The following is a 17686-nucleotide window of genomic DNA, read 5'->3' as shown; positions in this document are numbered from 1 at the left end:
ATGCCAAGGTTAAAGTTTTTTTCACAAATATGGAAATCTACAAGGTCCAGGTCAAAGGGTCAAGGTTGTTGGTGTCCAGTGAAAGGTCTTTTAACAAACATTACATATGTGAAGTATAAATATCCTGGTGTCTACTGTTCAAAAGATATGTCCAAAGTAAAATTTTGAAATTTTCATGTAAAAGTAGGTCAAACTCCAAGGTCAAGGTCAAAAGGTCAAAGTTGGTGGTACCCAGAGAAAGGTCTTATCACAAGGAATACACATATGAAATATGAAAGTCATAGCTCCACTTAATCAAAAGTTAAAGGCAAGGTTAAAATTTTTGCAGACAAACGGACAAACAGAGAGACAGACAGACACGACAAAAACTATATACCCCCGAAACTTCGTTTACGGGGGCATAAAAATATGCATCATCAAAAAATGTGTTTGCTGCTTTTTGTCTTATATGCATGCAATTCCATGATATGTACAAGAGAATGTGTACAGTACATACCAAACTTTATGCTATCCTAGGTATGATGCCAAATTAAATTAATCAAGGAAAATGTTAACTGTATAAAGAGATGGTAGTGATGCAGCAATTAATTTATTTAATCAATTATCCAAACAAAATGCCTCCCCCCATTACAATTTTGATAATCAATAAATCAAAGTATTAGTTAAAAAAAAAATTATTCCTAAAAATTCTGATTGCCCATCACTAAGAGGTGGTGATATATTTGTTGCATTTAATCAAATCTCTGTTGAGATTGAAGCTTTTAAATAACCAATTTCCTTTAAAAATCAGTTTCAATAACATATGATTCATTGACAAGTTGGTCACAAGTGTAAGAGGAAAAAAAAAAGGAAGCCTTTCTTCATAGATAGCAGATGTTCTTTACATTTGCTTAACACATTCAACAAGTTGACCGATACATATAAAAACAAAATACTGACACTGGAATCCAATTTTCATATTCAAACTTTCAGTTTAACAAGTGCACTTGTTATAAATTCTCTTCTAGCGCAAATAGTCCAATACCAAATCTTGCAAATCTTTGTTAACAGTTTGCAATGTACATATCAATCATTAATAAGAAATCTTTGCCTCAAGCATTCATTACCATAAATGTATACCTTACAGTTATTCCACAAATGAAAACATAGGTAATCAAAGATTACCAAGCTCACCTCGACGAATGTCATCAGTTTAAATAATGCAAATCTCACATCATATTTTTATTAATATTTAGTATTCATCCCAACAACAATATTCTTGCAAGTTGAGTTTAACCCCTTACATGGCATATACACATTTCTAAGCCTGTAGCGTGAAAAATATGTATATGTATAGTGTAAACAAATATTCATAACTGTTAATACTGCATTAGCTGCAGCTCTCTGCTTGAGAAAATTCGGACAGATAAAGCAGAGAGCTACAGATCCAAGCGTTGTAAAAACCTTCGATTTACGCCGACGATTTTTCGTCGCTACTGTATGCATTTATTTCGTGTAGTTTAAACTTTCTCTTGCTCTTAGAATGGTAACATATAATTAATCATATATTTAACTATTTTTTGTTGATACTTTATTTACCTTAGAGATGTCCGAAACACTCCTGTATATAGTTTTATAATATCGGTTTAAAAGGGTTCCATTTCGAAGTCCGTAACCACAAAGCAATATGTTAGCATTGAAACACATGTGAAATGCAAGTAAGTTGTCAGGAATTGAAGTTAAATGCATGATTACTTATTAGATATATTTTTTTAAGCTGGGGAATGTATAAAATACTAGCAAAATGCACGAAGTGAGCGACGAAAAATCTTCGGCGTAAATCGAAGGTTTTTACAACGCTTGGATCTGTAGCTCTCTGCTTTATCTGTCCGAATTTTTTCAAGCAGAGAGCTACAGATATGCAGCTAATACTGCATATATCAAAGTCTTCAAGTTCATTTGGATTGATCTGTTCCCAAAACTTTAACCAAGTCTCTTGTATGGAAAATATAGGTCAGATCCAGCATCCAAAGCAAGTCTGATAGTGTCAATCCTTAGATGCATCATCCATTCAAGTTTGGTTAAGCTAGGGCTTAAATTTACTTGGGAATGAAAATGTAGGTCAGATCCAGTATCCGAAGCAAGTCTGGTAGTGTCCATCCCTAGATACATCACCCATGCAAGTTTAGTTTAGCTAGGGCTTATAGATACTTGGGAATGAAAATGTAGGTCAGATCCAGCATCCGAAGCTAGTCTGGTAATGTCCATCCCTAGATGCATCATCCATGCAAGTTTGGTCCAAAAAGGGCTTATAGTTACTTGGGAATGAAAATGTAGGTTAGATCCAGCATCCGAAGCAAGTCTGGTAATGTACATCCCTAGATGCATCATCCATGCAAGTTTGGTCCAAATAGGGCTTATAGTTCCTGTGGAATGGACCAAAAACTTTAACCTGGTCACTCATCTGGAAAATGTAGGTCAGATCCAGCATCCGAAGCAAGTTTGGTAGTGTACATCCCTAGATGCATCATCCATGCAAGTTTGGTTTGAGTAGGGCTTATAGTTCCTTGGGAATGGACCTGCTCCAAAAACTTTAACCTGGTCACTCATCTGGAAAATGTAGGTCAGATCCAGCATCCGAAGCAAGTCTGGTAGTGTACATCCTTAGATGCATCATCCATGCAAATTTGGTCTGGGTAGGGTTTATAATTCTTTGAGAATGGACCTGCTCCTAAAACTTTAACCTGCCCAAAAAACTTTAACATGGTCACTCATCTGGAAAATGTAGGTCAGATCCAGCATCCGAAGCAAGTCTTGTAGTGTACATCCCTAGATGCATCATCCATGCAAGTTTGGTCTGGGTAGGGCTTATAATTCCTTGGGAATGGACCTGCTCCTAAAACTTTAACCTCCTCCAATAACTTTAACCTTGTCACTCATCTGGAAAATGTAGGTCAGATCCAGCATCCGAAGCAAGTCTTGTAGTGTACATCCCTCGATGCATCATCCATGCAAGTTTGGTTCAGGTAGGGCTTTTAGTTACTTGGGAATGGACTTGCTCCTAAAACTTTAACCTGCCCAAAAAACTTTAACATGGTCACTCATCTGGAAAATGTAGGTCAGATCCAGCATCCGAAGCAAGTCTTGTAGTGTACATCCCTAGATGCATCATCCATGCAAGTTTGGTCTGGGTAGAGCTTATAATTCCTTGGGAATGGACCTGCTCCTAAAACTTTAACCTCCTCCAATAACTTTAACCTTGTCACTCATCTCATTCGTCGAGGTGAGCTAAAAAAAAGTGGGGGGAAGGGCCAACGATATTAACTTATTTTTTGGAATGATTCATATTTGAGATTTTCTTTATAATTAAATGATTCTCTCTTAAGTGTATCACCCCCTTGTTGACCTTGCTTTTCTGCTTCATTCGATCTATGAACGTTGATCTGGGGGTGGTACCCGATTTCAGGAAATCTTTGAAATATTCTTCGATTTCTTTCACTTCCTCCTCAGTCCACCGTTGCCGTGTTTTCTTAACTTTTTTCCTGGTCTTAACTACTTCCTCCTCCTCCTCTTCCTCCTCCTCTTCTTCTTCCAATCTTGCCTCCTCTAAATAAGAATTTTCTGATGCATCCACTGTATCACTTGGAAGAGCCCTGTTCAAATCAAAAAGTCCATAAACCAATGTAGGTAAGTAATATGGTACATTGTATTAAAAATAGTGAATGCAAGGAAATGAACATATGCTGAATTATGATTGCCTACAGTTAATGGCTGTAACTGATGAATAACTATAAAATTTAGAAAATGAGACTAATCAGACCTTTCCTGTTCTTGAGAAGAAGATTTTAAAAAGATATTCCCTATATATTCCCATGTGAAACTTTGATCCACCATTGTAGTCCCAATCTTAGATCAATGATTTGAACAACCTTGAATCTACAGTACATTTTGTAATATACCACAGTATACTAAACTCTGACCCCATAATGTTGCCTCATCCTACCACCTAGGGTCCTGATTTAAACAAAATCTTGACCTTACACTATTTGAGGATGCTTCTATGCTTCTTCTATATTAATATGACTATTCATGGCTTTGCTGTCCTTGAGAATGATAATTAACTAGAAACTCGTTGCGAGCAACTAGACTCGCAACTAGAGGTCTTCCGTCCGAATAACCATCCTAACATTATCAAAAAATACTCAAAAACAAAAAAGTTTAAAAATTTGACTTTTTAAATTCACTTCTGGTAGCGACCGGAATTAGATGCACACAAAGGGGTGGTTCTGTTCACCTATAAGTCATGTACTATCATCTCCAACAAGTTTCCAGTTCATATTATTAGCCGTTCTTTAGATCGTTCGCTGACAAAAAATCATTTTAAAATCTGGAAATTGTCCATAACTTGGCACCGGAAGGGCATTTTAACATTTCCTCCCAGATGTATCAAGTTCTCATAGATGCGCATTATTCCTGAAAATTTCATTGAAAACCACTGAATAGTTACTGAGAAATCGCGTATTATAAAACAAAATTCTGGGGAAGAAGAACTAAAGTTTCCGATTTATCAATTTGAAAACAAATCATATATTTATCACTTTGAAAAGAGTCTCTATAAACCCTACAAATATAAAAGAAAAATATTGAAAAACAAAAAAGTTCAAAAATTTAACTTTTTAAATTCACTTCCGGTAGCGACTGGAAGTATTGATGACACACGAAAAGGTGATTCTGTTCAGAAAAAAATACAATACAATGACAATCTTTAAGTTTCTTAAAAGGTTAATCAAAGTATTTTTTATTTTTGCATAGTATGCACATTTAACTGTTAAAGGTTAATGATTCACACACTTTTCTTATTTTATATTATTTTTTTCTCTTTAAAGTTCGTTTTCAATATTAACTTCTTTAAAAAAAAAATTATAGTCTTGATGCACTACTGCATGCCGATTGAATGACATGTTTATCATCATGTGTAATCTCTTAGACAGTTAATAACTACAATTTAACGGTAAAAATATGTCTGTATTCACAGATTAATCATTTGACAAAAAAAAAGATCTAAAATCATCAACATCTTTGGCATGACATCGATAGCTGCCCAGCTGTTTGGCGTCTTGTGCATAACTTGTAACAATGGACTTTTTCATACAAAGAAGTGTAAATTCTAGAGGGGTTCCGACAGAGTATTCAATGCAGGGGTCATTAGCAGTGAAACAGGTGCAAGTGCCCTGCTGTTTCACTTATTTCAGCAGTAATAAATCGAGATTTATAAAATAGTGACAATATAACCACATTTTCGTAATAATTTTTTTTATGATTTCCAATAAAGGGGTTGAAAATTTAAGGCAACTTAAACTTCTCTTTCGTGATAATTAACGGCAAATTTTGGAGCTCAAAACCGACCAATTCGCCTCAGTCACCCCCTAGGTTGGTCCTTGCATTAAGAATTTGAAATCATTCAACTTTTGACATCTTGCACTTTGGGGAGGGCCAAAGAACTGAGAGATATCTCAGGGTTCAATAAATGGAAGATGAAATTCATGCATAAGAAATAATCATCAATTTACTTCACCATTCACGGTAGCCTAGTGGTAGAGCGTTCGCTTCGTGACCAGGAGGCCCGGGTTCAATTCTCTTTCACGGCGCCGCTTCAAACCTAAGACGTAAAAATAGGTAGTGACTGTTCCTTCGCCAAGCGCTCGGCATCAGAGGTGAAAGTCACAGGTCTTTCGGATATGACCTTAAAAACGTAGGTCCCGTGTCACGGTAGGCGCTGGCACAATAAAGAACCCTCACTGCTCAATGGCCCTGAGTGCCGAGTATAGGTCTAAACCGGCATACGGTGACGTCTCCATATGAGTGAAAAATTCTCAAGAGGGACGTTAAACGATATACAATCAATCAATTTTCTTCAGCATATCTGTGATACTCAACATACCAGTGTTAAAAATGCCAGAGTTTAACTTTATATATACAAGCAACCATTTTAAATGAGCTTTAAGTCTTACAGATTTTCTTGAAAGCCTGCTTCTTCCTCATCATCTGCATCATCTTGGAAGACAATGTCTGCAATAAAGATATGTCTTCTTTACATAGCTTGGACAAGTCCTAAACAAGAGGCCTAGGGCCTTATAGGTCACCTGAGCATTCTGCAACAACTTTCCAGTTATTGAATTTGATTCATGTTTTAAGCCAGATGCTATATGGCATTCACAATTTTGAAAGAGGCACCATTGATCATCATAACAATACACTTAGCAATTGCTTAGCTTGGTTTATTGATTTTAAAATAATAAGTTCATAGGATCTTCATGAATGTTTCATGAACATTTCATAAATAAAATTCATGAAAAATTCATGAATTATTCATGATCACCTCGCAGGAGTACTGAATACCCATATGCAAGGTAGGGGAACAAAAATGCATTCCAACTAATCAGTAATATTCAGCAATAATCAGTAGTGCCCCTAACACTGCTAAATAAACCCCTGACCCTAGGTCCACACATTGCACAAATTTTAAAAAGGCACCCAAAAAATTGCCTATCAAAAAATAAATAAATGTTTTATAAATACAAAGGAGCAGACTTCAAACATTAATTCATTTTCAGCATATAAGTAGAGCCCCACCCCTACCCCTGGGGCCTTGAAATTCAGAATTCTGCAAGATTAGGGCCCTTGCTCATCATAACTATATAGTTCATCTGCTTCATAACCAGAGACAGAGAAGAACATTTTCAAAGATTTAATGTATTTTTACTATATAATCTATAGAGCCCCGCCCTAACAACAGAACCCCTGACCCTGGGGCCATAAAATTCACAAATTTGGTAAAAGCACTCTTGCTCATCATAATTATGCACTTAGATAGTTCATTTAATACCTAGGAGCAGAGAAGAAGATTTTCAAAGAATTCATGTAGTTTTACTATATAATCTATAGAGCCCCGCCCTAAAACCAGAACCCCTGACCCTGGGACCATAAAATTCACAATTTTGGTAAAAGCACTCTTGATCATCTTAACTATGCACTTAAATAGTTTATTTAATATCTAGGAGTAGAGAAGAAGATTTTCAAAGAATTCATGTATTTTTACTATATAATCTATAGACCCACCCCAACACCAGAACCCTTGACCCTGGGGCCATAAAATTCACAATTTTGATAGAGGCACTCATGCTCATCATAACTATGCACTTGAATAGTTTATTTAATACCCAGGGGCAGAGAAGAAGATTTTCAAAGAAATCATGTATTTTCACTGTATATAATCAATAGAGCCCTGCCCTAACACCAGAACCCTGGTCCTGGGGTCATAAAATTCACAATTTTGGTAGAGGCACTCTTGCTCATCATAACTATCTACTTAGTTTATTTAATACCCAGGAGCAGAGAAGAAGATTTTCAAAGAAATAATGCATTTTCACTATTTTCTTATTTAGCCCTGCCCTAGCACTAGAACCCCTGACCCTGGGGCCATGAATTTCACAATTTTGGTAGAGGACTCGATGCTGATTACAATCATGCAAATAGTTTGACTGCTTGATGTCCAGGAGTAAAGAAGATTTTTAAAGACTGCATTAATTTAAGTGGTTTTGGACCCACCCCTAGGCCCCAGGGATCAAAAAATTCAAAATTTTTGTTCCCTTTCACACATAGATGCTTTGTGCCAAATTTGGTTGAAATTGGTTTAGTGGTTGCAGAGAAGAAGCTGAAAATGTTCAAAAGTTTACGAATGATGTAAGACGAATGACGACAGATGAAAATGGATAGCAATAGGTCACCTGAGTTTACTCAGGTGACCTAAAAATGAATAAATTGGTTCTCAGGCCAGTTTTCTCCAAAATAAATGCGAGAGGGAGGGTTTTTTTTACCTCATAAAAAACAGGCGAGTATATACGGTAAATGTGCATAAATTTTCAGTTATTCTCAATGTTTAAATCTTTTAAGAAGTTAAAACATAGGTAATCAAAGATCACCTTGACAAAGGTTGTCTATAAGGCCAAAAAAAAAAAAATAGTCTTGTTTCCTGCTACCTGACCTACCCTATTTTTTTGCACCCGACCCTAAAGTTTTTTTTAGCTTTTGGTGAAAAAATTCAAAATTTTAGGAATTTCATGTTTCAAAAGTGAAAAAAGTTATATATTCTCAAGTTGTATTTCATGAAGTATATGTTTAAAAATATGGACTTTCATAAAATTCCACTTGAGTTGTGCATCCAAAGACATGGAATTTCATTTAGAAAGATGATATTGACCTTAGCTATCTAAGCTATGACATGTTCAGTTTGGTTTTGTAGTAATTCATATCCAAAAAAAAATAACGTTGGAAAAAAATAAAATAAAATTAAAAAATAAAATTATTTTCCTACCTACCTACCCTATTTTTTTCTGGCTGGTAGCAGGAAACAAGACTATTATTTTTTTTGGCCTAAGTAAGGTAAATCTCACATCATATTCTTTGGTAGCAGGAAACAAGACTATTATTTTTTTTGGCCTAAGTAAGGTTAATCTCACATCATATTCTTTTCTAAATAGTATGCATCCAAAGATCAATATCCATGCAAGTTAGGTTTAAGTAGGGCTTATATTTGATTGGAAATGGAACTGCTTCAACAACTTTAACTTGCTCACTAATCAAGTAAATGTCGCTCAGTTCCAACATCTGAAGCAAGACTGGAAGTGTCCATCCATTGATGCATCATCCATTCAAGTTTGGTCAAAGTAGAGCTAAATCAGCTAATAGTTACTTCAGAATGGAACTGCTCAAAAAACTTTAACCTGGTCACTCATTTGGAAAATGTAGGTCACATCCAACATCTAAAGCAAGTCTGGTAGTGTCCATCCCTAGATGCATCATCCATGCAAGTTTGGTCCAGGTACAGCTTATAGTTTCTTTAGAATGGACTTGCTCCTACAACTTTTACCAAGACGTCAACACTACCGTCGATACCGACGCCAATGCAGGGGCTATAGCTTAAGCTCATCTCAACTTTGTTGAGGTGAGCTAAAAATGTGAAAAATTTACACAACACTTAACAGATGGATACCCTTCGATCAGAAAAACTCATTTAAGCCTTTGGCTCAGGTAAAAGCTCAGGTGACCTAATAAAATAGGTGAACAAACAATAAAAATGTACAATATTATTGTCAGTAACATTGAATTGCATACTGTCTATCAGTAATTTAATGCTGGTACCTTTAATATCCATGTCCTCTAGCTTCTTCCCTCTAAACTTTGAGGTCAAGTTCATGTCCTGAATAAGCAGCAGTTTGCTTATTTGGGTTCTTTCCACTAAACCACTCATTTGTCTGTAATGCTCTTTGTGTACACTCTTGGTGTGACCTAGATGATTACAGACCCAGTCCATTTGGAATTTGTCTAGATTCAGCATCTGTAAATCATACTTGTGCAATTAAAGTTCACAAGTGTCTCCTGGCAATTATTGCATAAATTAATGTTAAATGCCGCATAACAGAGCAAAGAAGTCATTTACAGATTCACATGTACACTTCAATAAAAAGTAACAATAAAATACCTGTGTGAGAGTGGCCATATACTTTCGCATGGAGACTGAAGTTATTCTATGAGGAGCCAACAAGCATACTTCATTGCACATTGTTTTCAGAGAGTCATATGCCCTAACATAACCATTCACTGAAAAAGATGTATATAATAAATGATACACTATATCGTTACGAACAATTTAGCTCACCTCTACAAACCTTGTGCATTATAAATCTTGACCAAATGCATAATTTTACCATGTTCTGATGTTTACCTACATGTAACTTAAAAAGTGGATTTTTGAAATAATTCTTAACAAAAGATGTTTGTGAAACACTTAGCCCCCCCCCCCCCCCAAAAAAAAAATAAAATTGGAATTTTTCTGAGTCCAAGGGGCATAACTCTGTCAAAATAAATCTGTATATCAAATTTCATTTCATTTCTGCATAGAAAATGAACTGAAACTGCAAATAATTGGAATTGTTTTAACTTCAGGGGGCATAACTCTGTCAAAATTGCTTGGTTGTACCTAAAACAAAACTTGACCAAGATATTCTTATGATAAATCTGTATACCAAATTTCATTTCAGTATGTACAACCTCTGCGAAAAAATAAACGGAAACTGTTGATGGACTGACCGACTGACTAACAGCAGCAAAGCAATATGCCCTCCCTTCTTAGAAGGGGGCAAAAAATTGTATTCAAAATACTATCCTTGAATAGTGCTAGGTATTGCAGCCCCAAAAACATTGCTTTTTATTGTGGTATTGAAAAACAAATTACAATACTACAAATTATTCAGCCGTCTCTCAAATAAATGGACAATAAATGATTCTTTTTAACAAGACTTTCATTAATTTCTATTTATTTTGATTTCTTCCATAAATAGCATAGATCACCACATATATGCCTAAGCTTTTTATTTTTCCTAATCAAACTCAGTAGTGCAGAGATTATATTTGCTTTTTTGGGGTTTTTTTTGTCTCCTTTTTTATGCATTCATTGAATTGCAAGTCAGATTTGTAAAAATAAAATTGTCAATACCTACCAGAATTGGGGAACAAGTACAGGTTTCCCTCAGCTATTTTTGCTTTTTTTCTCTGTGCCGTGTTGGCTAGGAAAGCCAGTGCTTTTCTACAATCTGGAGGAATTAACACTGGTACAGGTCTGCCTCTCTGATGAAAAGAAAAACCACTTAGCTTTAAACAAATACACAAGCTTTTAGTAACATTCACGAACTGAAAAAAAACATCTATAAAAAAAAATAATAATAATAATAAAAATATATAGATACATATATACACTGTATATATATAATATATACAGGATTCAAATTTTTTGCTGACCTAAATTGTTATATTTTTACCCTTATTGTGACAGCACTTTTGTGTTACTTCTACATGTTATACTATTTCTAAGCATAACTACATACAACAAGAGGCCCAGGTGCCACATCGCTCACCTGAGCAATTGGCTAGGAAAAGCACATATCAGAAGCGCATATCAGATCAGAACTGATCCAAGTCACACTTGCTCTCAGGTCGCAAAATGGCGACCTAAAAATTTTTTTGGTCGCCATTTCAGAATTTCTGGTCCCCATAATCAAATATTTCACTCGCCATAAAAAAAATACATTTTGCGAATAAAACTTGATAATTTAAATAAGGATATGTATTATGTCTTTATCATATCATAGATTACTTATTACTGTGACTATAAAAATTTGCTAGGTTGAATGAAATATTTTCATTGAATACATGTACCCTTATGGTTGTACAGAAAAACACAAGTAATCTGATTACAGAAATAAAATTTTATCAAATGAAAAAACAAGCTTCACAGCTGTTGAGACAGGACTTTGCCTGCTGTTTGTCATGTTTACTTACTACTACGTACCTAACCCATTACACAGTCATTATAAATGCCGCCAAAACACTCTTTATAAGCATGATAATACAGAGAGAGGCTTGAATTTAAACCCCCCAGGGGGTCATAATTTGAAACTACTTTGAACAAACTAGAATCTACACTACCTTAGGATGATTCCCTATAAACATCACTAAGCATGGCCTTGAAGTACTTGAAAAGAAGATTTTAAAAGGTTTCCATATATATGCCTATGTAAAAATTTTAATTGGCCATTTGGCCCCACCCTACCCCCGGGGGTCATAATTTGAATATACTTGAATCTACACTACCTGGGGCTGATTCCACTTGAGTCTCATCTTTCCTGTCTCAATGGTTCTTGAGAAGAAGATTTTTCCTATATAATCCTATGTAAAACTTTGATCGGCCATTTTGGCCCCACCCTACAGCCGGGGGTCATAATTTGAACAAACTTGAATCAACACTGCCTGAGGATGATTCCACATGAGTTTCATCTTTCCTGGCCCAGTGGTTCTTGAGAAGAAGATTTTTCAAAAATGCAATTAATTTTTCTCTAATTCATAATTATCTCCCCTTGGGAAAGGGTGTGACCCTTCATTTGAACAAACTTGAATCCCCTTTACCCAAGGATACTTTGTAGCAACAGGGTTTTTTTAGGGGTCGTAGGGGGCCTGTATAAGGCCCCATTCCCAATGGAAAAAAGTATGTGTTTTTCCCAATTTCATTGTAGAAAATTCCCAAAAGAGAATCGAAACAAACAAACGGATTAAAAAATGTTCAAACGCAGTAACATTTTTGTCAAGAGTATTGTTCTAAATAAAAATCTAAAAGGCATTCTCCCAAAACTGATTGACTGAATGCAAAATAAGTCAAAGAAATACATTTCAAATAAAACAAAACCCCTCTTATTTGAATTTATATAGAAAAATATTAAATATGATACTTTTCCCAATGTCAACCAAATGTCGCTATTTTTCCCAATTGGAAAGGCCCAGGCCCTTGTTTTTAAGACCTAGAAAATACCCTGAGCAAGTTTGGTTGAAATTGGCCCAGCGGTTCTTGAGAAGAAGATGAAAATGCGAAAAGTTTATGACAACAACGACAACTACTACAACTACGATGACAGACAACGGACAAATTTCCATCAGAAAACTACGACGACAGACATCGGACAAATTTCCATCAGAAAAGTTCACTTGAGCCTTCGGCTCAGGTGAGCTAAATATGGCATTCAAAATCAATTTCATTTAGTTGGTGAAGTAGAAAAAACTGGCAATTTAAGTATTTCAAAGTAATCTTGTAATTATAAAATTTCCTTTCAAATATATTATGCATGTTTCTTTGGCAAAGAAAAATCATGTTTCTTTGAGTGCATACCTTCCCTCTCACTCTCATCAGATCCTGTGTTCCCATTAAATGCTTTTCAACATCTGTAAGGTCCTTAGCTAGTGATTCATCAAGTTCATCAAGCCCACAGCTTCTTGAAGCATAGCTCTGCACTCTACAATTTATCAGAACTGATTAGAAACAACAACTTTAAATTCCTTTTAATTCTTCATGAAAAAAAAAAATTGTGACATTTTGTGCTAAACAAATCATTAAGGAAGTTGAATGCCCTGTTTACTAATAAATACTGTTGTCAATTTAAACAATAGTCGTATTTGAATTCCCACTGGTCGGCCATTTTGGCCCCACCCTATGATTTGAACAAACTTGAATCTTGGGTCGGCCACACTACCTGAGGATGATTCCACATGAGTTTCTTTTGGAGAAGAAGATTTTCAAAGATTTTTCCTATATATTCCTATGTAAAACTTGGGTCGGCCATTGGCAAAATTAGGAGTGCAAGTTAAAAAAAAAAACAAAACAAAACAGAATACCTATGCAACACAAGCATCATCAGAAAAAATGATGGTACTGATTGATGACAAACGACTTCCAACAAATTGTAACACAAGATGCAACGATATTTATATTTTAAATTTAAACTTAATAAAACTTATTTTATGTTTTAAATTTACGATGAATTTCCAGTATTGCAATGGGATTCTCTTTAATTAACCCTCTGCGTAAGCAGGTTTTATCTCTTCATAAATAAGTCAAAATATTAAAAAAAAATTGCTAACTTACTTGATGGCTTCAAGTTCCCCTGTTCTTCTTTTATTATAAAGGAGCAACCTTGTCTGCACAATGGTTACCAGACGAGTGAAATTTTCTGATGTTAGAGATGTTTCCATGAGTTCTTTGGAAAGGTGCTTTGTCATTTTTTCTATATCTTCAGGAGATGGCAGCTCTTTTTTCTCGTCAAACTTTCTGCGACTCAGCACTGCTCTTGCAATAGTAGTAACCCTTTCCTTCCATTCAATATCCATGAGGCTTGCAAGTGTTTTGCATTCTTTAGCTTCTTTAGAATTTTCACTGCCGCTGGTTTTCACAATAAGAGCCCATTTGCTGTTTACGAGTCGATATAAATCATATTTCAACTTGATGGCATTGCTAGGGGAAAGTAGATCATCGTCATCATCAGCGTTTGGGAATGAACATTTTAGAGCCGCAAGCACTAAATTATCGAAGTTCTGTGGCCTTAGAAAATCCCAAAGACTATCCTGCTTTGAATCTTTGTCCACATCCATCTCTGTATCAATCTCATCAACATCATATGTGGTGGAATCAGCACAAGAGCCTGATTTCTGAATGGATTGTAGTTGTTGTAGTTGGATTAAAAATCTTGCACATAAACGCATTCTAGAACTGGCGTAATACTTCCTTTTCTCAACATTTCCAATGTTTCTTTTAATCCAGCTTTCTCCCAGAGCCAGTATCAACTTATCATTCTGGGCAATTGTCGTAATATTATCTGACGACATAATTGGAAAAACCTCTTTCATCATCTGTGGTGACTGTCTCCCTTTTATGTGCCCTGCCAATATCTGGGACTGCAACACGAGATCTTTTTTTTTCCTTCTAGTCATTTCAAGTTTCTTTGTGCATTCTCTAAAGTGATATTTGATACTTTTTAAAAGAACCCATTCTCTGCACTCTGGACAAGGACCAAAATTAGTTATGTCAAATTCTGTTGTTGGTCTTCTCGCCAAAATGATTTCCCCTTCACCCTTTTCTAAAACCTGACGGTTATGCTTGTCGTCTCCCCTTTTTCTTAGTGAGGTAAAATCGGGATGATCCATAGCCATTATCTCCTTCACCTCTTCAGCATTTTTATGGGTTTTCAAGTGCTCCTTAATGTGGAGTACAACTTTCCCACAAAAAAAGCATGCATGTGTGTTATCGTATATTCTGGTATCTTTACTCTGTCCTCTAAACTCCCTTTCTTTTTTTAATCTGTATTTTTTAATGTAAATTCCTTTTATATTCTGATCTCTTTGGAGAAACTCGGAATCATCTATTTCTTCGCCAGATTCACCATCCTTGTCAATTTTTTCACATTCCAATACATATCTATCTGATTTATTAAAGTCTTCTTGCTGTATTGTGTCAATCTTTTTATTGAGCTTTGATTTCAATTTTGGAGTCTGATCTTCAAGAGGCTTCTTTCCACTAGGGTACTTTTTTCTCTTAAGCGATTCTGTAGAAGAGTGATTTTCCATGCTTGTATCATACTCTTGCTTCTCACTGTTTTCAGCAACCAACTCTGACTGAAATTTACTTCTTTTTCCAAGGAGGCTTTTCCTTTTCCTCACATTTTCTTTTTCATATTGATCTATGTCCTCAGAATCACTGACAGGTTGTGAGTAAATCATGTTTTCAGAATGAGTCTTATGCAGGCAATCAACTCGAGTATCAATTCTTTCTTTGTCGGGCTGCAAGTACATCATGTCTTCAAAATGAGTCCTCTGCTGGCCATCAACTTGAGTTTCAATGCTTTCTTTGTTAGGCGTAGAGTTTATCATGTCTTCAAAATGAGTCTCACGAAGGCCATTAACTTGAGTCTCAATGCATTCTTGGTCTTTCTGCGAGTAAATCAGGTCAAGCTGAGTCCCAAGAAAACTATCAAGTTGCGCCTCAGTGCAACCTTTATCAAGCTGCGAGTAAATCATGTCATAAAGCCGTGTCCCATGAAAATCATGTAGTAGAGCCTCAGTGTTTTCTTGGTTGTGCTGAAAGTTTATCATGTCTTCAGAATGAGTCCCATTCACTCCACCAACTTGAGTCCTGATGCTTTCTTTGTTGTGATGCGAGTAAATCATGTCTTCAGACCGAGTCAGCTGCTGACCATCAACTTCAGTCTCCATGCTTTCTTTGATGGGTTGTGAGAAAATCATATCTTCAGAATGAGTCCCATGCAGTCCATCAACTCGAGTCTCAATGCTTTCATTGTTCGGCTGAGAGTTTATCATGTCTTCAGAACAAGTTTGATGCAGGCCATCAACTTGAGTCTCAATACTTTCTTTGTCGGGCTGAGAGTACATCATATCTTCAGAATGAGTCCACTGCTGGCCACCAACTTGAGTCTCATCAACTTGAGTTTCAATGCTTTCTTTGTTAGGCGTAGAGTTTATCATGTCTTCAGAATGAGTCCCATGCAGGCCAGTTACTTGAGTCTCAATGCTTTCTTTGTTTGGCTGAGAGTTTATCATGTCTTCAGAATGAATCCACTGCTTTCCATCAACTTGAGTCTCAATCCTTTCGTTGTTGGGCTGCGAGAATATAATATATGCAGAATGAGTCTGATGCATCCCATCAACCTGAGTCTCAATGCTTTCTTTGTTTGGCTGAGAGTTTATCATGTCTTCAGAATGAGTCCTCTGCTGGCCATCAACTTGAGTTTCAATGCTTTCTTTGTTAGGCGTAGAGTTTATCATGTCATCAGAATGAGTCCTATTCAGTCCATCAACTCGAGTCACAATCCTTTCGATGTAGGGCTGAGAGTTTATCATGTCTTCAGAATGAGTCCTCTGCTGGCCATCAACTTGAGTTTCAATGCTTTCTTTGTTAGGCGTAGAGTTTATCATGTCTTCAGAATGAGTCCCATGCAGGCCAGTTACTTGAGTCTCAATGCTTTCTTTGATGTGCTGTGAGTATATCATGTCTTCAGAATGAGTCCACTGCTGTCCACCAACTTGAGTCTCAATCCTTTCTTTGTTGGGCTGCGAGAATATAATATATGCAGAATGAGTCCGATGCATCCCATCAACCTGAGTCTCAATGCTTTCTTTGTTTGGCTGAGAGTTTATCATGTCTTCAGAATGAGTCCTCTGTTGGCCATCAACTTGAGTTTCAATGCTTTCTTTGTTAGGCGTAGAGTTTATCATGTCTTCAGAATGAGTCCCATGAAGGCCAGTTACTTGAGTCTCAATGCTTTCTTTGTTTGGCTGTGAGTATATCATGTCTTCAGCATGAGTCCACTGCTGGCCACCAACTTGAGTCTCAATCCTTTCTTTGTTAGGCTTAGAGTTTATCATGTCATCAGAATGAGTCCTATTCAGTCCATCAACTTGAGTCTCAATCCTTTCGATGTAGGGCTGAGAGTTTATCATGTCTTCAGAATGAGTCCCATTCAGGCAAGTTACTTGAGTCTCAATGCTTTCTTTGATGTGCTGTGAGTAAATCATGTCTTCAGAATGAGTCCACTGCTGGCCACCAACTTGAGTCTCAATCCTTTCTTTCTTGGGCTGCGAGAATATAATATATGCAGAATGAGTCCGATGCATCCCATCAACCTGAGTCTCAATGCTTTCTTTGTTTGGCTGAGAGTTTATCATGTCTTCAGAATGAGTCCTCTGCTGGCCATCAACTTGAGTTTCAATGCTTTCTTTGTTAGGCGTAGAGTTTATCATGTCTTCAGAATGAGTCCCATGCAGGCAAGTTACTTGAGTCTCAATGCTTTCTTTGTTTGGCTGAGAGTTTATCATGTCTTCAGAATGAGTCCACTGCTGTCCACCAACTTGAGTCTCAATCCTTTCTTTGTTGGGCTTAGAATATAATATATGCAGAATGAGTCCGATGCATCCCATCAACCTGAGTCTCAATGCTTTCTTTGTTTGGCTGAGAGTTTATCATGTCTTCAGAATGAGTCCTCTGTTGGCCATCAACTTGAGTTTCAATGCTTTCTTTGTTAGGCGTAGAGTTTATCATCTCTTCAGAATGAGTCCCATGAAGGCCAGTTACTTGAGTCTCAATGCTTTCTTTGTTTGGCTGTGAGTATATCATGTCTTCAGCATGAGTCCACTGCTGGCCACCAACTTGAGTCTCAATCCTTTCTTTGTTAGGCTGAGAGTTTATCATGTCATCAGAATGAGTCCTATTCAGTCCATCAACTCGAGTCTCAATCATTTCGATGTAGGGCTGAGA

At 36.4% G+C, this 17686-nt stretch overlaps 1 protein-coding gene across 2 annotated transcripts; it reads right to left on the bottom strand.

Moving 5' to 3' along the window:
* Positions 1-2423: 2423 nt before the first annotated feature.
* On the bottom strand, positions 2424-17485 carry LOC134229248 (uncharacterized). Of its 2 annotated transcripts, none has more exons than XM_062710953.1 (7): positions 13508-17485; positions 12755-12878; positions 10539-10665; positions 9521-9639; positions 9181-9376; positions 5991-6048; positions 2424-3632 (listed from the first exon to the last, which is right to left on the bottom strand). In XM_062710953.1, exons 1-7 carry the CDS (start codon positions 17347-17349, stop codon positions 3305-3307), a joined length of 4794 nt encoding a protein of 1597 aa, XP_062566937.1. In that variant the 5' UTR covers positions 17350-17485; the 3' UTR covers positions 2424-3304. The 2 variants fall into 2 exon arrangements, with proteins under 2 accessions (XP_062566937.1, XP_062566938.1); XM_062710954.1 differs by lacking the exon at positions 2424-3632 and adding an exon at positions 5079-5638.
* Between the last annotated feature and the right edge of the window lie 201 nt (positions 17486-17686).

This window comes from Saccostrea cucullata, unplaced genomic scaffold (assembly GCF_032062105.1).
Source record: "Saccostrea cucullata isolate Sc308-1 unplaced genomic scaffold, CSIRO_AGI_Scuc_v1 ctg4663, whole genome shotgun sequence".
Lineage (NCBI taxonomy): Eukaryota > Metazoa > Mollusca > Bivalvia > Ostreida > Ostreidae > Saccostrea > Saccostrea cuccullata.
The sequence above is the reverse complement of the archived record's forward strand: the minus strand, read 5'-3'. Positions and strand labels throughout refer to the sequence as shown.

Excerpts from the sequence above, each read along its gene's own strand:
- LOC134229248 (XM_062710953.1), bottom strand. The coding sequence starts at position 17,349 with ATGGGATGCATCGGACTCATTCTGCATATATTATATTCTAAGCCCAAC. Across the intron at positions 6,049-9,180 it reads AGAGGACATGGATATTAAAG|ACATTGTCTTCCAAGATGAT; the intron begins GTACCAGCATTA and ends TCTTTATTGCAG. Across the intron at positions 3,633-5,990 it reads GCAGGCTTTCAAGAAAATCT|GGCTCTTCCAAGTGATACAG; the intron begins GTAAGACTTAAA and ends TGATTTGAACAG.